We start from the raw sequence: 21129 nt of genomic DNA on the forward strand, positions 1-21129 counted from the left end.
ATTTAGTATTAGACCCCCAGGCCTGACTTTACAAATGAGCTCTTATAAAGCTTGGAAGATTGACAGAATTTCAGTCAAGCAAGTTGTCATGCAACTATGAAAAGGATGGTTGCTGTTGACTGCTCCTTAGTGAGAGCAAACAGACCCAAGTGCAATAATTAAAGTTATGTTGAAGTATTCTCCACTCTTCAATTTCTCCATATAAATATGGGTTCTGGTGTGTTTGCAACATGCTAGTGAGGAGAATAATAATAAAAAAAAAAAACAAACAAAACAAACAAACATCAGCATCCTAATGGATCAACGTATCACACTGCAGTGCTTCTCAGTCTTTATTAGTCCGTGCTAAAGGACACAAGACAGACAGAGCTTCAGTGTGATTGGCAGAAATCCATGACATCTCCATCATCATGCCACTTCTTCATGCCAAGGATGTTCAACAATACTGAATCTGAAAGGTGTATTGATGTTGTAACTCTGTGAATCCGATGACGGAATTCTCTAAATAGTTTTTTTCCCCAGTTTTTCTATACTTTTTGATGTATGCTGGCATGCAATTGTTTTAGAAAGGATGTAAAGCCATTCCAGGTGCAAAGGCAAGTTAGGAATTTCAGTCACGGCTCACTGACTTGAGTCCAAATGATGTAGCTCAGGTCTACATATCAAGATTCTGTTATGTTCTTGGATGAATGTGAGGGCTTAAGGGCTTATACTTTTTATATTCCAACTAATACACACAGGTCCTGATGAATTGTTGCAGTGTGTATTTGTGCATGCTAGTAGAAAAAAGGGTAGGTAAAAAAAGGGTTAGGGAGCAAAGGCCTGAGTAGGGGTGGAAGAGGAGACTGTTTTCCTGCATTACACCAATTACTTCATGAATATGACACAGTGGCATGTAACATTGGGACAAAAGCTTTACATGGTATATGATGAGTGGGAGGCCCTGCTGATGTGAACAAGATCAAGTTGAGCCCTGATTTAGCAACAGGAGAGCCTTTGTGTTGGCCATGAGGCTGGAACAGAAGCAGCATAGGTCATGTGAATTGTCAGTCTTCATCACCACAGCTAACGCGAACATGATTGTTCCCTAACTACAAATCAACATTTTGTGACAGAGTTCATGACTGGACATTACTGGTGCCCTCATCAACCCCACTGACTTGTTGCACAGTCATTAATGGACTTCATTAGCTATGTCTAAAAAAGGCCTTAGCACAGGAGGTGTTCTTGATTTTCTTAAATGGGGCCCATATGCAGGGATTTACGACACCCATGATTCAGCTCTTGACCTGAAGCTTAAGATGAATATGCTCAAATCCTTGCTCAAGAAATATTGCTCTACCTGTGTTACCATGACCCAAAGCTGCATCATTCAGAATATTTTGGGGCAGAGATCAAGCCAAACGTTTGACTCTTATCCCTTGGGTTTTTTTGATCATTGCAGATCGCTGACTTAGAGTTCAGACTTTCAATATGGAAATTTGATTTCATGGCACAGTCAGTTCTGCTTCACTAACAGACTCAGGCACTCGGGTGTTCCCCTGGCCATCAGACAGTCTCTCAGTTAGTATTGCAAACATTGGTTTTATGTGTTTTGTCACTTTCACAAACAGCGCTGTGCTTATCTTGCACCTGGCCATTCAATTTAATTTAATTTGAATTTTGTTATTGATTAATTTTGAATTGGATTTGAATAATGTTCATGCTTTTAATGTAATCTACAATGTTCTTGTAAGGTTTCTTTTTCTTTTTCATGTTTCTGTGTACTGCTGCTTCTGGATGCTTGAATTTTCATTGAATTTCATCATTCATTTAATTTCATCTATCTATCTCACACACACAAATGTTTTTGAGTGTTGTCTTAAATTTCATGGCATTATTTAAGTCTAAAGGCATTTCAATTGACCACATCCTTTATTACGATCAGCATGCTTTTTATGAACAAACTTAACAAAACAGAATCCATAATGCAGTTGTGAATTATGAATAGTGTAGCTTGTATTCCTTAAAGCTTACCATTGCCACTATAGCTTTCCTCTGCACTGCTTGTCACTATCAAATAAAAGAAATAATTAATGATTTATGGTGTTATTGTTGATAATGCAATGGCATTAACCTGTAATATTATGACCGCTGGTGTTAAAAAAATTAGCATTTTGGTGAAAATGTTCATGTAAAAAATAATAGCACCAAATTTAGTGGTTATGCAAATGTTATTAACAGTGACACAAGCTGCATACTTTTTCCAACAACAGAAATTTCACAACATGCGTTGGACTTTGACAAAATGCATGATATCAATCGTCAAAGCAAACAATGCAAATATAAAAGTCATAAGATTAGAAACGTGCAATTTTTAAAACACATCCCTCAAAACAATATCTGTGGTAAAGAGACAGGAAGTATCAAGAGGCCGGAGTAATAAACAAAGCAGATTCATGCTCAAAGTGCTTGGTGATAGGATGGAGCAGATGGGCAAGAGAAATGACACGTTTTCCAGAAGACATAACTTCCCGGGGTGAGTTAAATGCCAGAAGGCAGAGTGAAAAACAGTGTAAAAATTATTTGAAACCAACTACTTGTTGAACTTAGTTTACTGTTGCTCTGAAGGTAATGGCTAACTACTAGCCTTTCAGGGCAAGTGTTGAAAGTCAGACTTACAGTCACACTTAATGTTGGTTGCTAAGAGGGACAATGAGTAATCACTAACCCCTCAAATCATGGTTTGCACCCATTTCCTTTAATTATATTTAATGCTTATGCACGTGTTTGATCGGGAAAGGGGTAATTTTTCCATCACTCCCTGTTGCTGTTTTTTTCTTTCTTTTTGTTTCAGAGCTTCCTCAAACACCAGAGCCTTTCCCAAATACAAAATTTAATACATTTTCCGTTTTATTTGTATAGTGTGTCTTTGTAGAAATTAGAAAAAAAAAAAAAAAAAAAAAAAAAAACTAATTTTCTTTGGTGAAGAGGTTCTCTGATTTTCTGCTAGGCTGGGAGCAACATACAAAATTTAATATTATGGTTATATTCCAGAATTTTGCTCTCTGTAATCAGCCTCTAATCTTAAGTGTTTGTGAAGTGCAGCTTCCATGCCTTATTCAAAACTATCACTTCATAAGATATATGATTGCACTCTACCTGTCCGCTTTAACTGAACTTGTTGGATTAGTTCCACTGTTCGCTGCCCCATTCTATTGACATAATGTACAAACACATCCCAAAACATATTTGAAGCATGTATATTTGGTACACTGTGAGGTCAGGATTTTGAATAGCATGAATTGGTAGTGGTAGGCTGGTGTAGTCTTGTCCTGTTTAGTCCAATGTGCCTGTTTCAAGGCAGTCAAATACTGAGCATCTTCTTCCTCTACAGGTGCCACTCTGGCAAGTCTAATGTGAGGTTATCTGTTGCGTAACCTAGCTGTGTTCACTGGTCAACAAATTTTACTCGATATGTTAGCTGATGACCATTGTCCCAGGCATACAGGACCTTCTCCTTGGGGTTGTAGTCAATCTGGGTGGTGAAGGAGTATTCATTGGTAAAAGGCAAACGTGGAATGGCTTCCGTGTTAGTGTGGGTATCATAAGCATAGTTCACCTCACCTTCTTTCTGGTTGTACACGTTGACAGCGTACAAAACACCACAGATGATAAAACAGTTCCCATAAGAGTTTCTCTTCAGACCAGTCCTCCAAGTCGTTTCCTTTTTCAAGGAAAGATCTCCAGGGTCCAGTTTACTGATGACAATCACCTCTTGCTGGCTGTAGTCGTAGTCCATTGAGGGGTAGATCACCCAAAGGCCACTCTCATCCACTGCAAAATCGATATCTGAGTGGCCCCTCCATTTCCATGGGGTGGTGTCCTCATAAACCACATCATGCAGCAGTGTCCAGGCTGCAACGTACCGCATCCTCAGATCATACTTGATGATGTTCTTAGTGAAGGCTCTGTTGTAAAAGAAGGCTCCATTATAAACAACATGGCCTGTTCCAATCCAGTTGTAAGGAAGTTTGAAAAGATTGCTCCAGCGGCCTGGGATACAGAAGCACACTGTGTTAGCATTTATACTCAGAGCTCATTGGAAAGACATATAGGCTTGTGTACAAAATGGAAAACTTGAGTAATCCTGTGAATAGCTTCCACCACTCGCTTGTTTCCAAAACAATGCTCAGCTATAAACATAATCCAGGGTGCTATTACTGCTTGTCATGCGTCTACCTCATTCCTATTGTTTCTGTGTACCCTTTGCTTGTGTTTCTTCTTGGTTCCCTATGTACGTGTGTGTGTGAGAGAGAGAGGGTGACTGGGTTTGCTCCTCCTACCAGCTTTCCTGCCATCAAAATGCACAGCTGCTGCTCATCAACCAGCTCACCTGCTCACCATCAAATCATCAATCCCTGCAGTACAAAGCCCAGCTCATTCCCACCGAACTGTTCTGTTACCTGCATAGTACTAATGCTACGGCTGACATAGTCTGACTAGTCACCTTCTGTTGCTGTTTGACTGTTGCTACTTGTGTTTTTTGCCTGTGCCTGAAGATCTTCTCCCCCCTCCCAACAGTCAGCTAGTCTCGCCCTGTACACCACCTGCTTTCCCCTTGGGCATCCATCAACCAACTCTGTGTGCTCTGCGCTCTGGCTCTTACCCCTCCTGCTCCAAATTCCTTGCATCTTACAATAAATTGCCAATACCTGTTTTAACACTGTGTGCAGTGTTCTGACACATTTAGTTTATAATATAATCAGTTTAAAACTGTTACAATTATGATTATGAACAAAAATTATGATTACTGTTCAAATAATCTGCTGAGCAATAGACAGAATTATACACAGGGAGTTGCTTGTTATGTTATATTATTCTGCAGTGCAGTTGTGCTCACTCTGAGCTGCATACATGTAGCTGTGCCTATGCTATTTTAACAGTATGCCTCTGCCAGCCAAGGATAATGTTTTTACAATGCCAGACTGTGTACACACTGGCTTCACGTGACAGTGACACAGTTTGTTTAGGAGTTAACTTCCGAGCAAACACATGGTGCACTGTAGGTGTCATTTTCTAATCACATCCTAGTCGCTGTTCTAACCTTTTACCCTCAGGAAGTGTGAATAGAATACATATACGGAATAACACACAAACACGCACACTCCATGTGTACATACACACAGACACACACCATGCCAATCTCTTAGACTGGCCTGCACTTTTAATCCCTCTTCGCTGAGTTTAAAGGAAAAGACAGAGCAGGTCAGGGAACAGGAGGCATCACAACCACTCACCAGGATACTCAGCCATTCGCACACAGCTGCACTGCAGGACATCTCATATATAAGAAAGCCCATTGTCCAAACACATCTAGATCAATAAACCAAGTCCCATGAGGGGAGATCATAACTCCCTAAGAGAGTGTAATCCTATTCCTTAGTTGATCTGGGTGTGGAAAGAGTTGCTTTTTCCCACCCACTGGAGCTGTGAAGCAACCAAGACCTGCATTCCAGAGATCTCATCAGTCTCACAGCACTTGCTGGATAATCAGCATGAATCAGTGTCAATGATGATATCACAGAAAACTTAAAGTTAAACTTAAAACTAGTTTATCCCACAGCCAGACCAATATAATGGAACAGTAATAATGTTTCCAGTTAGAAGATGAAAAGTATGTAAAATTCAGTATGTTAACACTGAAATGAAACCACTTTGCACCCCAATGAAAGTGTTTGCAATGATAAGCTATATATGGGATTTTCCCTCTTTGTTAATGTATTTAAATGTTTCATCAAGTTTGTGCTGTATTAACAAAGGTTACATGGTTGTGTGCTGGGTTACATGGTTGATAGTGAAGACTGTATTAATGCAGACAGTTGTCTTCCCCTTCTCTGCGAGGGATTTGAAAAGGCCAGACCTGTTCTGAACATCTCAAACAACACTTATTAATGAAGTAAATACAATGATAACTATTTGACAAAGTTGTCTCCCACTCAGTGATGAGACAAGGTCCAATGGAACTTGACTCTAGTTATATGACTACACTTTATGCCAGTTGCATGGGAAACGTAATTAAGATTAAAATCAAAACCTTAAACATCCAGTGTAAGACTTTGATTAAAGCCTGGTGGGCACTTGGCCTTGACAGATATTATGAAGAAGAAGAATGGAGCACACCTTGTTTGAAGTTTTCCAGGTTCCTGAACTCAACCAGGTTATTACCATAGTAATAGTTGGTGACATAGATCTTTGAGTCTTTAGCGAGAGGATCCTTCATCCAGGCTCCCTCATTCCGCCCATAACTGTGATGCTTCTCTGGTTGCTCAACAGAGCCAAGAGTCCCTTCACAGTTGAGGATCTTCCCTGAAAAAAAAAAAAAGTAGAGTACTTAACAAGCCAAACACTGACTTGGTATGAATGTAGACTCAGTATGATTGATTTCGCAGCCATTCACTCAGAATAAAGCTACAGGCTTTTCTTGCCTGTTAATTCAGCAGGATACAGAGGGGGGTTGACTACGTACCAGCTCTGTGCAGAGTGGGCCGACTGTTGTTGTTGGAGTTGTCCAGCACCAGCACTATGGTTGGAGCTGGTCTCTCAAAAGCTGGTGTACCTTGTGCAGCAAGAGTATTGGGTGCAATAGTAGTTGTAGTTGTTTTCATAGTGGTTGGGGTGGTGGTAATTGGAGTGGTTGGAGCTGCAGTGGTTGTGATGGGCTCAACCACAGTGGCCTTCATAGTTTCCAGCACCATCTCGGCTCCATCCTCAGACTGGCTTTCAGTGACATGGTGGACCCCATACGATTTGGCAGAGTGGTCTGTTAGGGAGAAGTGTAGAGTCAGGCAAGTAAAATACCATTTTAGTTTTTGCTGAAAATCTAGAAGGGCAAACAAGGCCATACAGTTCTGAATCAGAGAGATACTATTTATATTTATGCTGTGAACAAACTGCCAATTGTTCTTGTCAGTATTGGTCACATGGGAGCAGGGTAAGACTGTGGTGTGTTGGAACAATCTCAGCTCTATCATAGTCCATACAGAATGTGGCTCCCTGAGATGTCTTAAAGTCTGTTGTGATCCAGAGGTCCACATCAAAGACACCTCATTATCAATTCAGCACACAAAAAATACTTACTTCCTGCCTCCCTTCTCCAAACTGCTCATCCCCGCCTGTTTTGGTTTCTGAGCTTACTGAGGCAGCGTTCATCTTTTTAATAAAAACATAGGGCAATTTGGAGAAAATACAGTTGAACCTACAGTTATGATTTGTTTTTATTACAAAGAAGGTACAGGCGCTATATTACAGTAACACCATCAAAGTGTTAAAAAAATGCATCCTTAATAAAGCGTTGCTGTTAAGTTAATCAGTGGAAGCTGGAACAAAATGTAGCTGACAACAAACTCAAACTAACAAATAGGTAACACTCTTGAAAAACAGCTCAACTTCTTCTTCTTCATCTTCTTCAGTAATTTATTCAACCACTCAGTCTAGTTATTTAGCATCATTGTTTTTTTTACTTGAAAAAGGGTAAATAATAATGTATTCAGCCATTAAAGGATTAACTCATCCTATTTGGAACAGGTAAATAAATGTACCTTTATATTTGCAGGAAAACAGCTCACATCTGTGATATCATTCATTTAAAGTAAAATGAAAAAATAAGCATCCTATTATATCTAAATATAGTTACAGATGTATACATTATACATATTTAATAATATGATAATAATATAATGTATAATTAACATCAAAAAACACACTGGACAAAATCTTGCTCCTTGTTTTCTTATTTTGTTTTTTTCTAAATCAAAGAGTGGCTGCGCAGGATGGGATGGGCAAGTATGAAGACCAGTTCTGGTCCCCAGACTCCCATCTGTAATGTCATATGGATATGATCACAGCAGTGGATCTTACTGACAGACATTCTTTGAGCAGATGGAACTGATGAAGGCTGAAGCAGAAACTGTATTCAAGGTTTTTCACAATAGGATGCAATAGAAAGATATTAAGATATATAAAATAGTTGAGTAGATTAACATGGCTCAAGCAGATGGGACACACGTTTTTGTTGACTTTTTACTTTGCAGCTGAAATGCCCTCTTAAAGTATTTTGACACAGCAGAAAGGATATTTCAGTAGTTGATAGTATTTGCTTTTGCCTTTATCATTGTCAAAGATGGCAGAATTGTTGCTTCATTATCATGAATGGTGTTGTAGAGTTCATAATGCACGGAAAGTTCCAAAGAAAAGGCCTGTATGATGGCAAGCTAAAGCGGTGAAAATGTTCAAAATAACACAAGTTAAATGAGTGTTAAAGATTACTTTCTCATTTTGTATATCTGACAATACAGAACTCAAGCTCAGCAATAGAGAATAGCTACTATAGCCGGGTAGCTCCCAGTAGAATCATTCTAATTTTAGTTGAAGATTGGTGTTTCAGGAGAACGCACAGCAGTGTGTTGACCTTCCCAAAATTAATGCATGAATAATAATAAAGGTTTTTGCTTCATGATCTTTGCTGGAGATGCAGCTGACTGGGTCTGGTGATGTGACAGAAGGTTCTGGCTCCTTAAATTTCACATACATGGAAGAACATGCAGTCTGACAGCATGACGTACGTGTGCCCAATGCAAACGCAGCATACCTATTCATTCAGCTAGACGTAAAGAGGATTGGAAGGAGTCAGGAAATATTTGATCTGCATTTGTGAGGGTCCCCACTCATTGTTGTGAGCAGTGAAGTTGAGGCATGTCATGGACATGGCAGTGTTCCATTGAGACAACATTCCATCAGCTCCAAGTATTTTGTTATTAAAAGATCTGGATTTCCTGCTCACTGAATATGCACCAGCAATGAAATCCTGCAAAGACTAGGAACACTTTGCTTAAAACAACACAGGGGTAAATCTCACACTGAGGGGCTCTTATGTGCCACACAGCTATGGATTCCCTGTTTTATTGCATTAAGCTAAGTGTTAAGTTAACAGCTTTATCTCACATTTGTTGTAAAACAATATTCTGACAAAATTTCCATACTGCCATTTTTGGAATATAATACAATTACAAAAGGTCTTCTGTGTGTCTAAGATAAGCATAGCTGCTGGCCAGCGAAGAAATCATTAAGGATCATTGCCGGTGCTCACAGGGGATCACACACAGATGGGGCTACAAACTTTCTTAAAGTACAGAGAGGATGGTTTTCGATAAACACACGACTATACTTGGACAGTGTCCTCTTAATGCTGAAAACTCACCTTCTCTGGGGTCATTATTCATCTTGGCAGCCTTGTAGTACGTGATGCCCCTTACCACACCAGGCTGGTGTCCAATGACCTTGGCTTTGGCTGTGGGGTCAGGCTTGACAGGCTTCCCAGGTTTAATGACCTCTTTCTTGGGCTTCATAGCCTTTTCTTTGACTGACTTTGGATTTTGTTTGGCTGCTGGAGTCTTTTTGCCCGGTAGTTTTATAGACACCTTGGGTTTCTCTTCATTAGTGTCCTGCAAAATATTCAAAGAACATGATACTTGGAAGTAGTGCCATATTGTCATGTGGCTGCCTATAATATATCCACGAAGATCAATACCAAACACAAAATATTGTAACAGTCTATGATTTTCAGTGCCAGGCCTGTTGCTGCAGACACAGTTGTTGCCACCAGGGTTGAGTCAACAGACATGATCCAGCTATCTTTTGTTGCACACAGCATTGCTATCATCTCAACTCTTAAGACCCTTTTCCACTGTTCATAATAAATGCTATGACCTATTCATTTTAGGCTTTTGCAATGACACAGGCTACAATCAGCATTCATTCCTGGGTTAAATAATTCTACAATAATGCTAAGTATTTATCTGCCTCTGTAATTATGGACATAAAATCTAGGTTAAGCTAGGTTTTTTTTTCTCTTTTACAAACAAACGTTGGAAACAGGCTGGTCACCTGTAGAGCATGGCGCTTCTAAATTGGAAGCGCTGTGTCTGCAACACATCATGAAGTATAAATCTGATCTCTAACCTGTTCTTTGTCTTTCTGCAGCAGCTGCAGGCTGAGACTGGAGATCTCCTTCTTGATACTCATCATGACGTTGGAGTAGTTCTCATATTTCTTAAACTGGTTCGTGAGGCTCATCATGCTGTCCCGCACAAATTCATTCTCCCGTGTAAGGTTCATCTTGATTGTCTGCAAGGTAAGACATTTTTAGAACTTAAAAAAAATATATTAACGGTTATTTAAAAGACAGTTCTTCACAAAATATTGTCTCCTGCGAAATCTTTGAGTATGACGATGTCAGTGGTTATGTTTTTATGCCTACCTCTTCCAGGGTGTTCATCTGTGACACCACCTTATTGATGTAGGAGTGAACTTTAACTAGATCAATGCTGTAAAGAGTTCCCTCGAGGAGGTCCACCATAGATTGGAGCTGATCATTCAAGCCATAAAAGGAAAAGAATTGACATTAGTTACCATCTCCTAAATTTAACCTTATGAGCCCTATGTACCTCTTCTACATTACTGTAATAACTTAAGTGACCTCTTTAATTATTTGATTACCATTATTGACACTGATATGGATCCGTCTTCATTACTTTTCCCCCTTCCTTCTCTTTCAATATAATAATTTCCTTGAGAGATGCGCTGGATTAAAATGGTTAACGTGCATGCAGATGAAAAATATGGAAATCCCTTTGGTTTGGTATTGCACATAGGCCTCATTTCTGCAGCCTATGCAAATGTATACATTCTGTACGTATGTGTAGAGGTCTGTGTAGAGGTGTTCACCAAATGACACATACGTAAGGTACTATCTTACTACAGCCTAACTGGTCAACGGGTGCAGTAGATATCCCCATAGACCAGGGTTAGGGTTATTTTGCAGGGATGTTACAGACATTAAGGCCTGTAGGATCTCTTATTGAAGCTCATCGTGCATATGTGAAATTAACCAAAAAATCAATAAAAATGTGTAGACATTTCTTAATTGGCAGTTCTGCTCTTTCAGTTACAGTGAACAATGCAAAGTGTAGTATGAAGTATTACTGTTTGTATGTTTTCTATCGGTATCTTGTATTGACATAAGATTTTGCAATTTTTGTCTTTGTAATACAGAGAGTTGTACCATTTCCTCTGACCATAACCCATGAAAAAAACCTATTGCATAAGAAAAAACATACAATTTGACAATTACCATTTTAGAAAATTTGGAGGAAAGACTTGCAGCTACAATTAGTCGCTATTGGAAAGTGACAAAGAAGATTTGTGCTAGCTTGTGGGCATGCTCATTTCAACAGAAGAAAACACATGACAAAAAGGGTTAACATTAGTGTTTGTTTTCGCCCCTGAGGACAGATATTGTTAAGAGCTCCTGTAGGATTTTGAGATTTCTCTGTCAACTCCCAGGAATAATATTGAAAGCAACAGACTGATTATGAAAAAATTTCTACAGACAAATGCTTACATCAGAATAATTTGGAACATGTCATAAACATAAATGTTACATACATGGTGGCTTTATGCTGTATCAGCTCACCTTCAGTAACTCAGGGGCCTGTTTTTTCAGCTTCTCCATTTTCCACTCGTTCTCACAGGGATTAAGGGAGGATGGTGGGGCTGTGCATGAGCACTTGCAGTCAGATCCAGAGCTGACCGTTTCAACTGTGTAGAAGTCCTCCACACGTACGCTGCCACTCCGTAGCCGCAGGCAGGCATCCTTGCTTAGAGGACGCATGATGCACTTGCAGCGGCAGTCTGAACCCTCTGACGTCATCCGGACAGGCTCAGTCTCCCCAAAGATCTGAGGGAAGGAACGACAAGTGTCCCATTTTTAAAACACAATTCACTTAATATTTAAAGTTTTAAAGCATTTAAGGCATGTACACTACATACAGTAGTGTACATGCCTATACATAGTATAGGAAAGTGTGTCCAAACTTTTAGCCTGTACTGTATGTATTTAAATCATTAGCTTTGGATATCAATGATGCGATAGTTATTCAACCACATAAATTGTGAGTTCAATAGATACAGTTATGCTGTATGCAGTGTGAGTCCTTCCAGCCATTTACTCTATTGGTGTAACCCCTGTTGGACTTTCATGAATAATAAATCCATTTGTGATGTAGGAAAACAAAAGCAAGGGAAGGAAAGTAATACTAAAAAATAACCACATGCTTCCCTTCTTTTGTACTTCAGCCTGTGTGTCTCAGAGGAAACCCTCAAAAAAAAAAAAAAATAAAATAAATTCATGAGACTCCTGCATCACCAGCTGGCCTTTGGTTACCATGTATGATGATAGAGCTTTGGCAGGCCATTTTCATGGCTTACTTAATAAACAGGAAGCAAAGCCTGAGCAGACATTCCACAGGGTTCCTTTGAGACACAAGTGCAAGCAGGCATACAGTGGAGATAGCTTTTACATAAAACTTCAACTACACAGATTAACTGCTTAAATCTTCAGATTTTTGGGTCATGATCTGGCTGAGAATTTCGTCACTGTGTTAAAACCCTTATTTGACAGGGGAGGGTGAACTACTCTAAGAGAGTAAAGACACTAAAGCCTTGTAGGGCAGATCCAAAAACAGGTCTTGCAAGTGCCTTGTGTTGCAAATGGACTCTGAAGGAAGGTGTATTCACACTGATGCAAAATCCAAATTTAAAGCTGACACAGTTGAATATGAGTATGAGACACAAGTTGACATACATTTCCATGGAGAAGAGAATGTCATTGGCAAGATTAGTTTACACATGTCCGTAGGGTTGTCCAGTCTCTAGTCCATAAAGAATAGTGAAAATAAAAGAAACAGGGATGTTGAGTGGTAATTGTTCTGCTCAGGTTTGAGATCAAAATCAGGGCTGTCCCACAGACGAAGCGCAGGCAATGTGCAAACTAGCCTGAGTACTGCTACATTACAAGCTGCCTCTTTAGTATGAATAAACCTGGTGATCTCTGTTGAGAACGAAGGGATGCAATTAAAATCTTTTTGGAAGAAATACTAAATTGTCTTCTCTGACCTATACCCTTAAACAACATTAATTTTTGATGATGGCAGTACAGCATGATGAGCTCACATTTGGCTTCAGGAGCTCATTGAAACTTTAAATGGTTCGGAATTCCCTACATATGATGAGTGCTGCCCCCAGTAAAAAGGGGAAAGAGGAGCTCATACTTGTTTTTTTTTTGTTGTTGTTGTTTTGTTTTTCTTCAAATTTATGGGTCTCTTTAAAAGACTGATTGAAAAATATATTATATTTGTGAAACTGCTAATTTATTAGAAGCATTTTTCATTTACATTGTCAACAAGTTGGTGAAACCACACAATGAGCACCAACTGCTCTGACAACAAATACATTGCAACTTGAAACATTATTATTGTTATTATTTGCTTTTTAATCCATTTTTGCTTTCTGTCATTATATTATCTTATACTGTACAGGTTCTGAATATAACAGAAGACTTTTTTTGTGTGGCTTTTATTAGTCAGTTAGTGTATTTTTTATTTAATATTGAATCGGAAAACTGAACAAAATGAAAGAATATGGCACTTTCTTAAATTTATTAATACTACCATGATATTAACATTTTCAGATTAACTCAGTCAAGTGCAACATTAAGCCACCATGTTTCTGTCCAGTAACTTATCTGAGAAAATCTATTAAAATAAAAGCTTTGGGATGGTCTTTCAGATGGAGGACTGAACATTATAAAGGGGGATATAAGTGAGAATAACAAATTCATCATATAAGAAATGTGGATGTCATCTGTAGAACTGCTTGGGCATTTTGGATCAAGAACAACATGACTTTAAGGACATCAATTAAAGAAGTAAACTTAAAGTACATAGTAAGAGTTAATTTGACATATGGGCCTGGACAATTAATTTGTCCAGGCCCAAGTTGCCATTGAAGCAATATAAACATTATAAATATTCCAGACACTCACGCAACCCAACCGGTCAAGGCAAATGGCTCCATCAGAAGTTTGCCTCTGCTCTCTATTCATCAAATTTAGGGTCTTACAAGATGTTTTTGGGGTTACGTTTAGGTTAGAGGTTAGAGGGTGAAAATGCAGAGGTTGACCCTCAAAAATATTTTAGGATGATTAGGATTATTTTGACCATTCATCTTCAAATCTAAAAAAAATCATCATACACAAAAATAACTAATACATGCAATTTACAGTGCAGGACGATGGATAAATAACTTTATTCAGTTATGTCAGCTTTAGTGTTGTATTATTTAATGGCTGCCCCTTGTTACAGTCTTTACATGTTTGGGTGTGCAATTTTGGGAGTGCAATACCAGACTTAATCAAGGTAATGGGGAGGAGTGGTGGAGGCTCATTAGTGAAGGAATGCAGGCTGAGTAATCGTGGGTGTACGGTGTGTGGAGGGATGTGTGCTTTCCCTTCCATTACTGGAGATATACTGGGTAGGGGTCTGATACAGGGTTGGACTCCTGTGTGCAGAGCAAACTCAATCCTGACCCATGTCAAGTGAAAAGGCAGCAGGTTAACAAATGCTACAACCACATGAAAACAGGGTGGATTAGCAGATTAAACTTCTTTGGCAGACACCATTCCTATGGCCCTGCTGGGCTGTATTGTTCAGCCCCAGCCAAACACTGCTGCATAGCCATATCAGCTGAAGATGCTTTAAGATGGATGGAAAAATCTGAGAAATTCCAGCCAGATTTACTGTCAAACTGCCACATTGCATGCTTTTCTATAGCAAAGAGACACAATCAAAGCCATTCAGAGAAACTACGTCTACCCGCTGCCAAATCATATGTGCTGGTATGGAGGACTGACTGTCCAGCATCTCATGCCAGACTGACCTAACAGCATGAGAGCAGGCAAGACAATCAAGAACTTTAACAATTAAGAATAGAGAGCATTTAGCACAAGCTTTGAAGTCTGACTACTTTGCTTTGACCGATCAAGTGCAGACAAGTTTCAGGTCGAAAAGACACAGCTCAAACATGAACTCATATCTGCGTGATAGAAGGAAAAGAACTTGCACACTGCAGAGAGCTCCATTAGATCAAGTTCTGCAGCCTTTAACAGCAAACACACACCGACAGTGATGAGGTGAAAGCCCAGTTATGCTCAGGAGTCCTAGAAACACTTGCAGCACAGTGGTTGCTGCATTTTTTAGCCTTAGTGTGTCAGTAGCAACAGCCTGCTGTATGTGCAGCCAGCTTCATATTAACAAAGATTCCGCCACCTTTCAGTACCTGTAGCTGGTAATGACCAGGACAAATATATGGAATGGCAGTGCCCTGTGGCAAGCCAGATTTTCAAAGTCTTACACATACACAAACATTAATCCTGCCATTCTTGCTATGTCCTCTAGCCCTCTTTTGCTTTTTGAACAATTTTCCCACAAACACATAAAAAGGTGCCATGAATACCAGCTCAAATCAGTCATAAGCCCACCAAGTGTATGAGATTAGTGAATTTAAAGGACAAGACTATCCCTTTAAATTCCACATCATGTCAAGGGCACTCAACACCAAATCCAGGGTCAACATTCCAGTCCAAAGAGTCCACCTGATTAAAAAAAAAAAAAAAAAAAAAAAAAAAAATCAAATTTACTTTGCTTAAGATAAAGTCTTCACTGCATCACTGCACAGTTTTAACTTGGTGAGGGGGAATTCTATCCAAGCCTTCAGTCTGGAGATGAACCATGAGGCTTGGTTTTTGAAAGGAAGAAAAAGCATTAGCAGAGGGATGTTAATTAACTGAAGACAGAGTGTATCAAGCATTTGTTGCTTTTGGGGGTACACATCCACATTCCTGCCAGCTTGATTTATGTGTTGATGCACTCTCTTAAACTCTTTTTTTCTGCAGCACACGACAAGAAAACAAAAATTAGACTTCATGACATCCTTAATATGCTAAACAACTTTTAACTTCCCGAGATAGCATTAAAGAACACATCACACATTTTCACATTTGTTTGCTTTTACAACTAAAACAATTAAATGAAAATCTGCGGGAACAGATGCAAGCTGTTCTGAAAAAAATCCTCCATAGTGAAATGTACACATTGTTATTGATCCATCAACAAAGAAGTGCTTCTCTGAGTGTGAGTCTGGACTCACACTCAGTCTCAGTCAGTCTCAGTCTCTTACTTTAATGATGTGATCTGCCAATGCTTTTCTCCCCTGATGATTTGTTAGAACAGATGTTTACAAAGAGGCTGCAAAATGTATTGAGAATTCATTGTTGAGCAAGAAATAATAAATGTTTTGCTTGCATTACTACTATTTGTATTGCAAATTTTTTACACTACACAGTTTAAGAGTTACATTCATCCCTCATACTATGTTTAAACCTACATAGTCAGCTACTGCTGTAACTCTACAAACCACCAGTTGAGACTCAATGCACCTGACCATGAAGCAGTCTGCCAAACAATGATCGGGTATATTTTCAGCAGCGAAAATGAATCTTCTGTTTTTAAGCTACACTTTGCACCTATGGAAGCCAAAAATAACTGCTTTGAGTTTATGGTGGATTTATGATAGTACACAGACTTGTAGCCTAATCAGAATTTGGTACCATTTCTACCTCCATCCTGCACTCTAAATCCCTGTTCTTTTACATCCAGTTTTACAATCTGACACACTTTAAATATAGGTCCTCTGCTAAAGGAAGCTAGGTCAGTATTCTTAGAATTCACGTTATGGCATAGGAAAAGTGAATAACTACTACCATCTCCATTTTAGTGCACAGCTGCTGTCAGCTCAGATGTTTTTAGTTAGTCAGATTTGTTTGGATCTGATGTTGTTTTCTTGCCTTATTGATATGAACCATGACCTTGATTCCAGAAACTATCATCACTGTGCCTTGGTGCCTAAGAGCATTTTGTTTTCCATTTTACTGTAAAGATAAACGATAGAAATCCAACAGACTTTTGTTCAAGACCTGCCTCACGACGGACGGAAGAAAAACAGCAAACAGAAGACCCATGGCTTTACAATGTGAATAACATGTTTTCGTGAGAGCTCATAACTTAGAAAAAGCAATGTTGACTTTTTAAATGAATAACCGTAAATCGCCTATGCATTTACTCACACCTACATTTGTAGGCAGAATATAGAGCAGGACACTGGTCTTTGATCTGCAGAAGTCCACAGGGAAATAATGTCTTAGAAGTCTGAGAGGGGACGCACGAGGAATCAGTGCCTATGCACTAGACAGGAGGCTATTTATGGGATCATAAATCTTGCTGCCAAGGTTTTAACAGATCTGTGAAGAGAGAAAATGGAACCTAAACTATTTGAAAACATGAATGTCTGAGGAAAAAGGCCTGCATTTCAAGTTCTCTTTTATGTATCTCTCCAAAGACCCCAGTTTTATTTACACGACTACACTTTGCTGAGTTTTGGCAATTTATGGGAATACAGTTCATCATTGGGCTATTAAGCAGTTAAAGGTGAAATCTATGGCTAAAGGAAAGGCCTTCACATTCACACTGACACCAAAAGTGGGTTTTTCTCAGGTCATTTCCTCAGTATCAGTCACTCTCATTTCCAACAACTTCTGTGACTGACTGTGCAATCTGATGATGTTGACACTTTATCCAGGCCAAGGTCACGAGTATTATTAAATACAGTGTGACTGGAATGGCAAAGCATTGCAATATGTTGTGTATTACACTGGGTGGTGCTCATGCGAAGCAATGAGGCACTGTGTAGCCCCAATAAGTTGGTACATGTGTGCTGCTGTCTCAGGGTCATGCTCCATGATGGTGTTCCACTGAAGCAGAGTGAGCATCCTGCTCTTCAGTCTTCTTCTCTACAACCCCCAGATGATCCTGATTGTTCCTGGGTTTTGCCTCCTGATAATTCTATCCGGCCTGTCAGACCAAACTGATGAAGCACCTTGGGTAAGAGGCGAAACGTCTTTGACAAACCTAAGTCCTAAGTCCAGTTGCATTCGATTCAATCATATGAATGAGAATATACACAGACATACTCCTGATCAGGGGTGCTGATCCGATATCAGGATTGGGGAGGGGGCACAAAAGTGATTTTTTATTTTTTTTGCCCGTATGCAACTCACCATCACCGTGCCACCATAAATTACAACTTTGTAGAGGCTCGCCATATCATTCAAAAAGTACTGCACAAGGAATCATTTATTGTGGTTACCTTTCTTTTTTATTTGTCCTAAACAGCCAACAGCATGTATCCCTGCTTACTTAACTGTTATATTAGTTAATCATAACTTTACGGGTCTCAGGCATGTAATGCCTACTCATGTTCTTATCTGCTCCTGCTCCTGATTATTCCAATGTCGACAGCCTGGCCACAGAGACTATGATTGGGCATGTGACCAATTAGTGACGTGTATATAAATCTACACTGAGGTGTAGAGGAGATAAACATAATTCTCACATTCTCACCTGAAATTTTTCCAATGTTTTTTTTGCAAGACTTGCAAATGCAAATCAAATACAAGACAAGACTTTTCTTTTTCTTTTATTTTCACAGAAATACAATTTTGGAATTAAAAATATCTGTTCAGTAGTGTTAGATTTGAGTGAGCAATTCATATTATTTCAACACTATTCCATACTAATCACAATTTTATGAAAAGTTTTATAAAATAATATTTATTTTTATCATGTCACATTATTTGCATTGTTGTGTATTTTTCTATGTAACGCAATGAATTATTTGTGACTTTAAGTCCCTTGTGGGGGGATACTTAAAACTTACAATGATTATGCTTTTTAAGACACACCAGGACACAACAGAAAATTACACACAGCAGTGTATCACCCCTTATGTTTTGTGGTGTTATACCAGAGGTATATATTTAAATATGATGCAGTGCTCCTGGTGGCACTACACCTGTAACTACTGTTGAACTGTCACAACACTTATTATAACCAACAAACATAATCTTAATACTGTCCCTCCAAAGCTGCCGCTAACAATACAACTAGTACTACTGTTCCTGATTACTTTTCTCTGACATACAGTACATGTCTGAATATTTTTTAAAAATTGTTTGCACAAATGTAATCCCATTCAGCCACAAATAGCATCATAGGAGGTTTGACACTGATGATAGATAGTGTGGCTGGATTTTCTAGCTCTTCCCTTTGTGCAGCTCAGTCACACCAAACTGCAAAATCCATTGCTTTGTGGGGTTTAGTGCATAGGAAGATTGTCATGTTGAAACAGGAAAGGGTCAAACACAGGTTGTTGTGGGAACAGGGGTAAAGAAAGAATTCTTCGGTCTAAAATGTCTAAAATATCACAGAAATTTGTAGTATTAAGATTCTCTTCATTTGAACTAAGGGGTTTCGACCGTATCAAGCACATTTAAGACACAAAGACCTTTCCAGCTCCTATGCTGCCACACCTCTCGTATCACCGCTGCTTCTTGTTCTGCTGTTGCTCTGCTGTTGCTCTTCACTGACTCACATTGCCAGAGATCTGGCTAAATCGTATCCACGGTCAAAGTTTTATTTATGTTATTTGTTTATTTTATTTATTTATTTATTTATTTTTACTTTTTTTTATTCTGCCCTAGGCCACAGTGTGTCTTCATGTATACTGTGAGCTGTGCGTGAGGGCAGTGTGCATGCGTGTGTGGAGCTGGATCAGGCTGAGGGAGAGTGAGGGGTTACTGAAGTCCAGCAGCTGCACAAACAAGGGCATATTACTGTAACCCCGCTGAGTGCCATCTCTCCCACACTCAGCTGGCATCATGTCTGCACACAATGAACCGGTCATTACACAAACCTATTGTTACTCATGTCACACAAAAACTCTTATTGGAAAGATTAGCTGGGGTCATAAAAAATGACACCGTAACATGTGCTGCATTTTGGCTGAAAATGTAATGACCTTACTGGGAAAACTGCGGGATACAGGTCAATGCACTTCTTTGTCTGAAGCTCGACCACACTGACGTGAAGCATGGTGCAGGTGAGCGGTAAAGCTGGGGAGAGTAGGACTGAGGAATGGGACACTGCACTGTCCAAGAGAGCTTGCGATTCAACGCTAACCATTATTGTTTCTAACACCACCAAAGCAGGTTGACACAGCAGTCATGCGTAAAAGAACCGGAAGATAAACTGACAAATACATGCGTTGAAGCCCTACCTTGCTCTGTGAAGACGCTTCCTCGCACAGAGCCAGCAGACAGGCGACCAAGTTAATATATTTCCACATTTTTCCTCTGGAGTGTGAGTTGAGCCAAAGTCCAATCTGTGCGTTTATTCCATATGGAGGAGAAGCGCTCCTACATGAACTCCATGCCCACCTCACGCAGGGAGGACCATACAGTGTATGTAGATGGATGCAGTGCGTGTGTGCGGCCTGTCTGTCCCACCGCGCTCTGCTCGGCCCACAGCTGCGCTCAATGTTACCCGCAGCTCTCCACTGATGGGAGGGGTTTACACACGCCTTCTCTGTGTGTTTGCACTTGTTACTATTACTATTCTTATTGATTTTTTTTAGGTTTCCGTTGTTGTTATTGTTACAATTATTGAATATTTTTTTCTTATTAACACTTTTAAACACATATAACATCACACAATTCTAAAACAATTTTACCGCCATCTGCTGGCCAATTCTTACACTAGAACATTGATGTTCACAATTGGCCACAGGTACTCTTTTTAAGGGATTAGGTCTCAAAACCAGACAACACAGCTGGACCTTGCTCTCTAGTATGTCTTTATGAACGATACTATGCTCCATGGTGCATATTCCCAAACATACTACAAAACAGCAGGTACACAGTCGTGCTGGACATTTTCCCATAGGGAAGACCACAGGGCAGGGTGTGGAGACAACAGCAGGGCATCTGCTGTCCAAAACCTCAATATTTACATGAACTAATATGTAATCATGGCCAGTTTGCTCCACGAGGTGATTCATCAGAGTTCCTATGGACCTAAAAAGATCCTGGGATCCTTATAATGGAGCTTTCATCTAATCAGAATTGCTAGATTTTACAGACCATTACAACTGTCACTGTCTTTAAAAAGTAGCCTATAAGTGACTTGTTTCTAGATGTCGGGAACCAGAGTTGATCATTTTACAACTATTTTGATATGAATTGACAATCCAACACAGGAGAATAACACTACTCTCAAATCGCCCAAAAATTTGAGTAGATTA

General features: G+C 39.4%; 1 protein-coding gene across 1 annotated transcript; it reads right to left on the reverse strand.

The window, feature by feature from the left end:
* Positions 1-477: 477 nt before the first annotated feature.
* On the reverse strand, positions 478-20325 carry olfml2a (olfactomedin-like 2A). The gene is made up of 8 exons (XM_029510718.1): positions 20107-20325; positions 11513-11776; positions 10298-10405; positions 10000-10164; positions 9239-9482; positions 6509-6802; positions 6163-6348; positions 478-4035 (listed from the first exon to the last, which is right to left on the reverse strand). Exons 1-8 carry the CDS (start codon positions 20173-20175, stop codon positions 3431-3433), a joined length of 1935 nt encoding a protein of 644 aa, XP_029366578.1. The 5' UTR covers positions 20176-20325; the 3' UTR covers positions 478-3430.
* Between the last annotated feature and the right edge of the window lie 804 nt (positions 20326-21129).

The sequence above is a fragment of the Echeneis naucrates genome, chromosome 9 (genome assembly GCF_900963305.1).
Source record: "Echeneis naucrates chromosome 9, fEcheNa1.1, whole genome shotgun sequence".
Lineage (NCBI taxonomy): Eukaryota > Metazoa > Chordata > Actinopteri > Carangiformes > Echeneidae > Echeneis > Echeneis naucrates.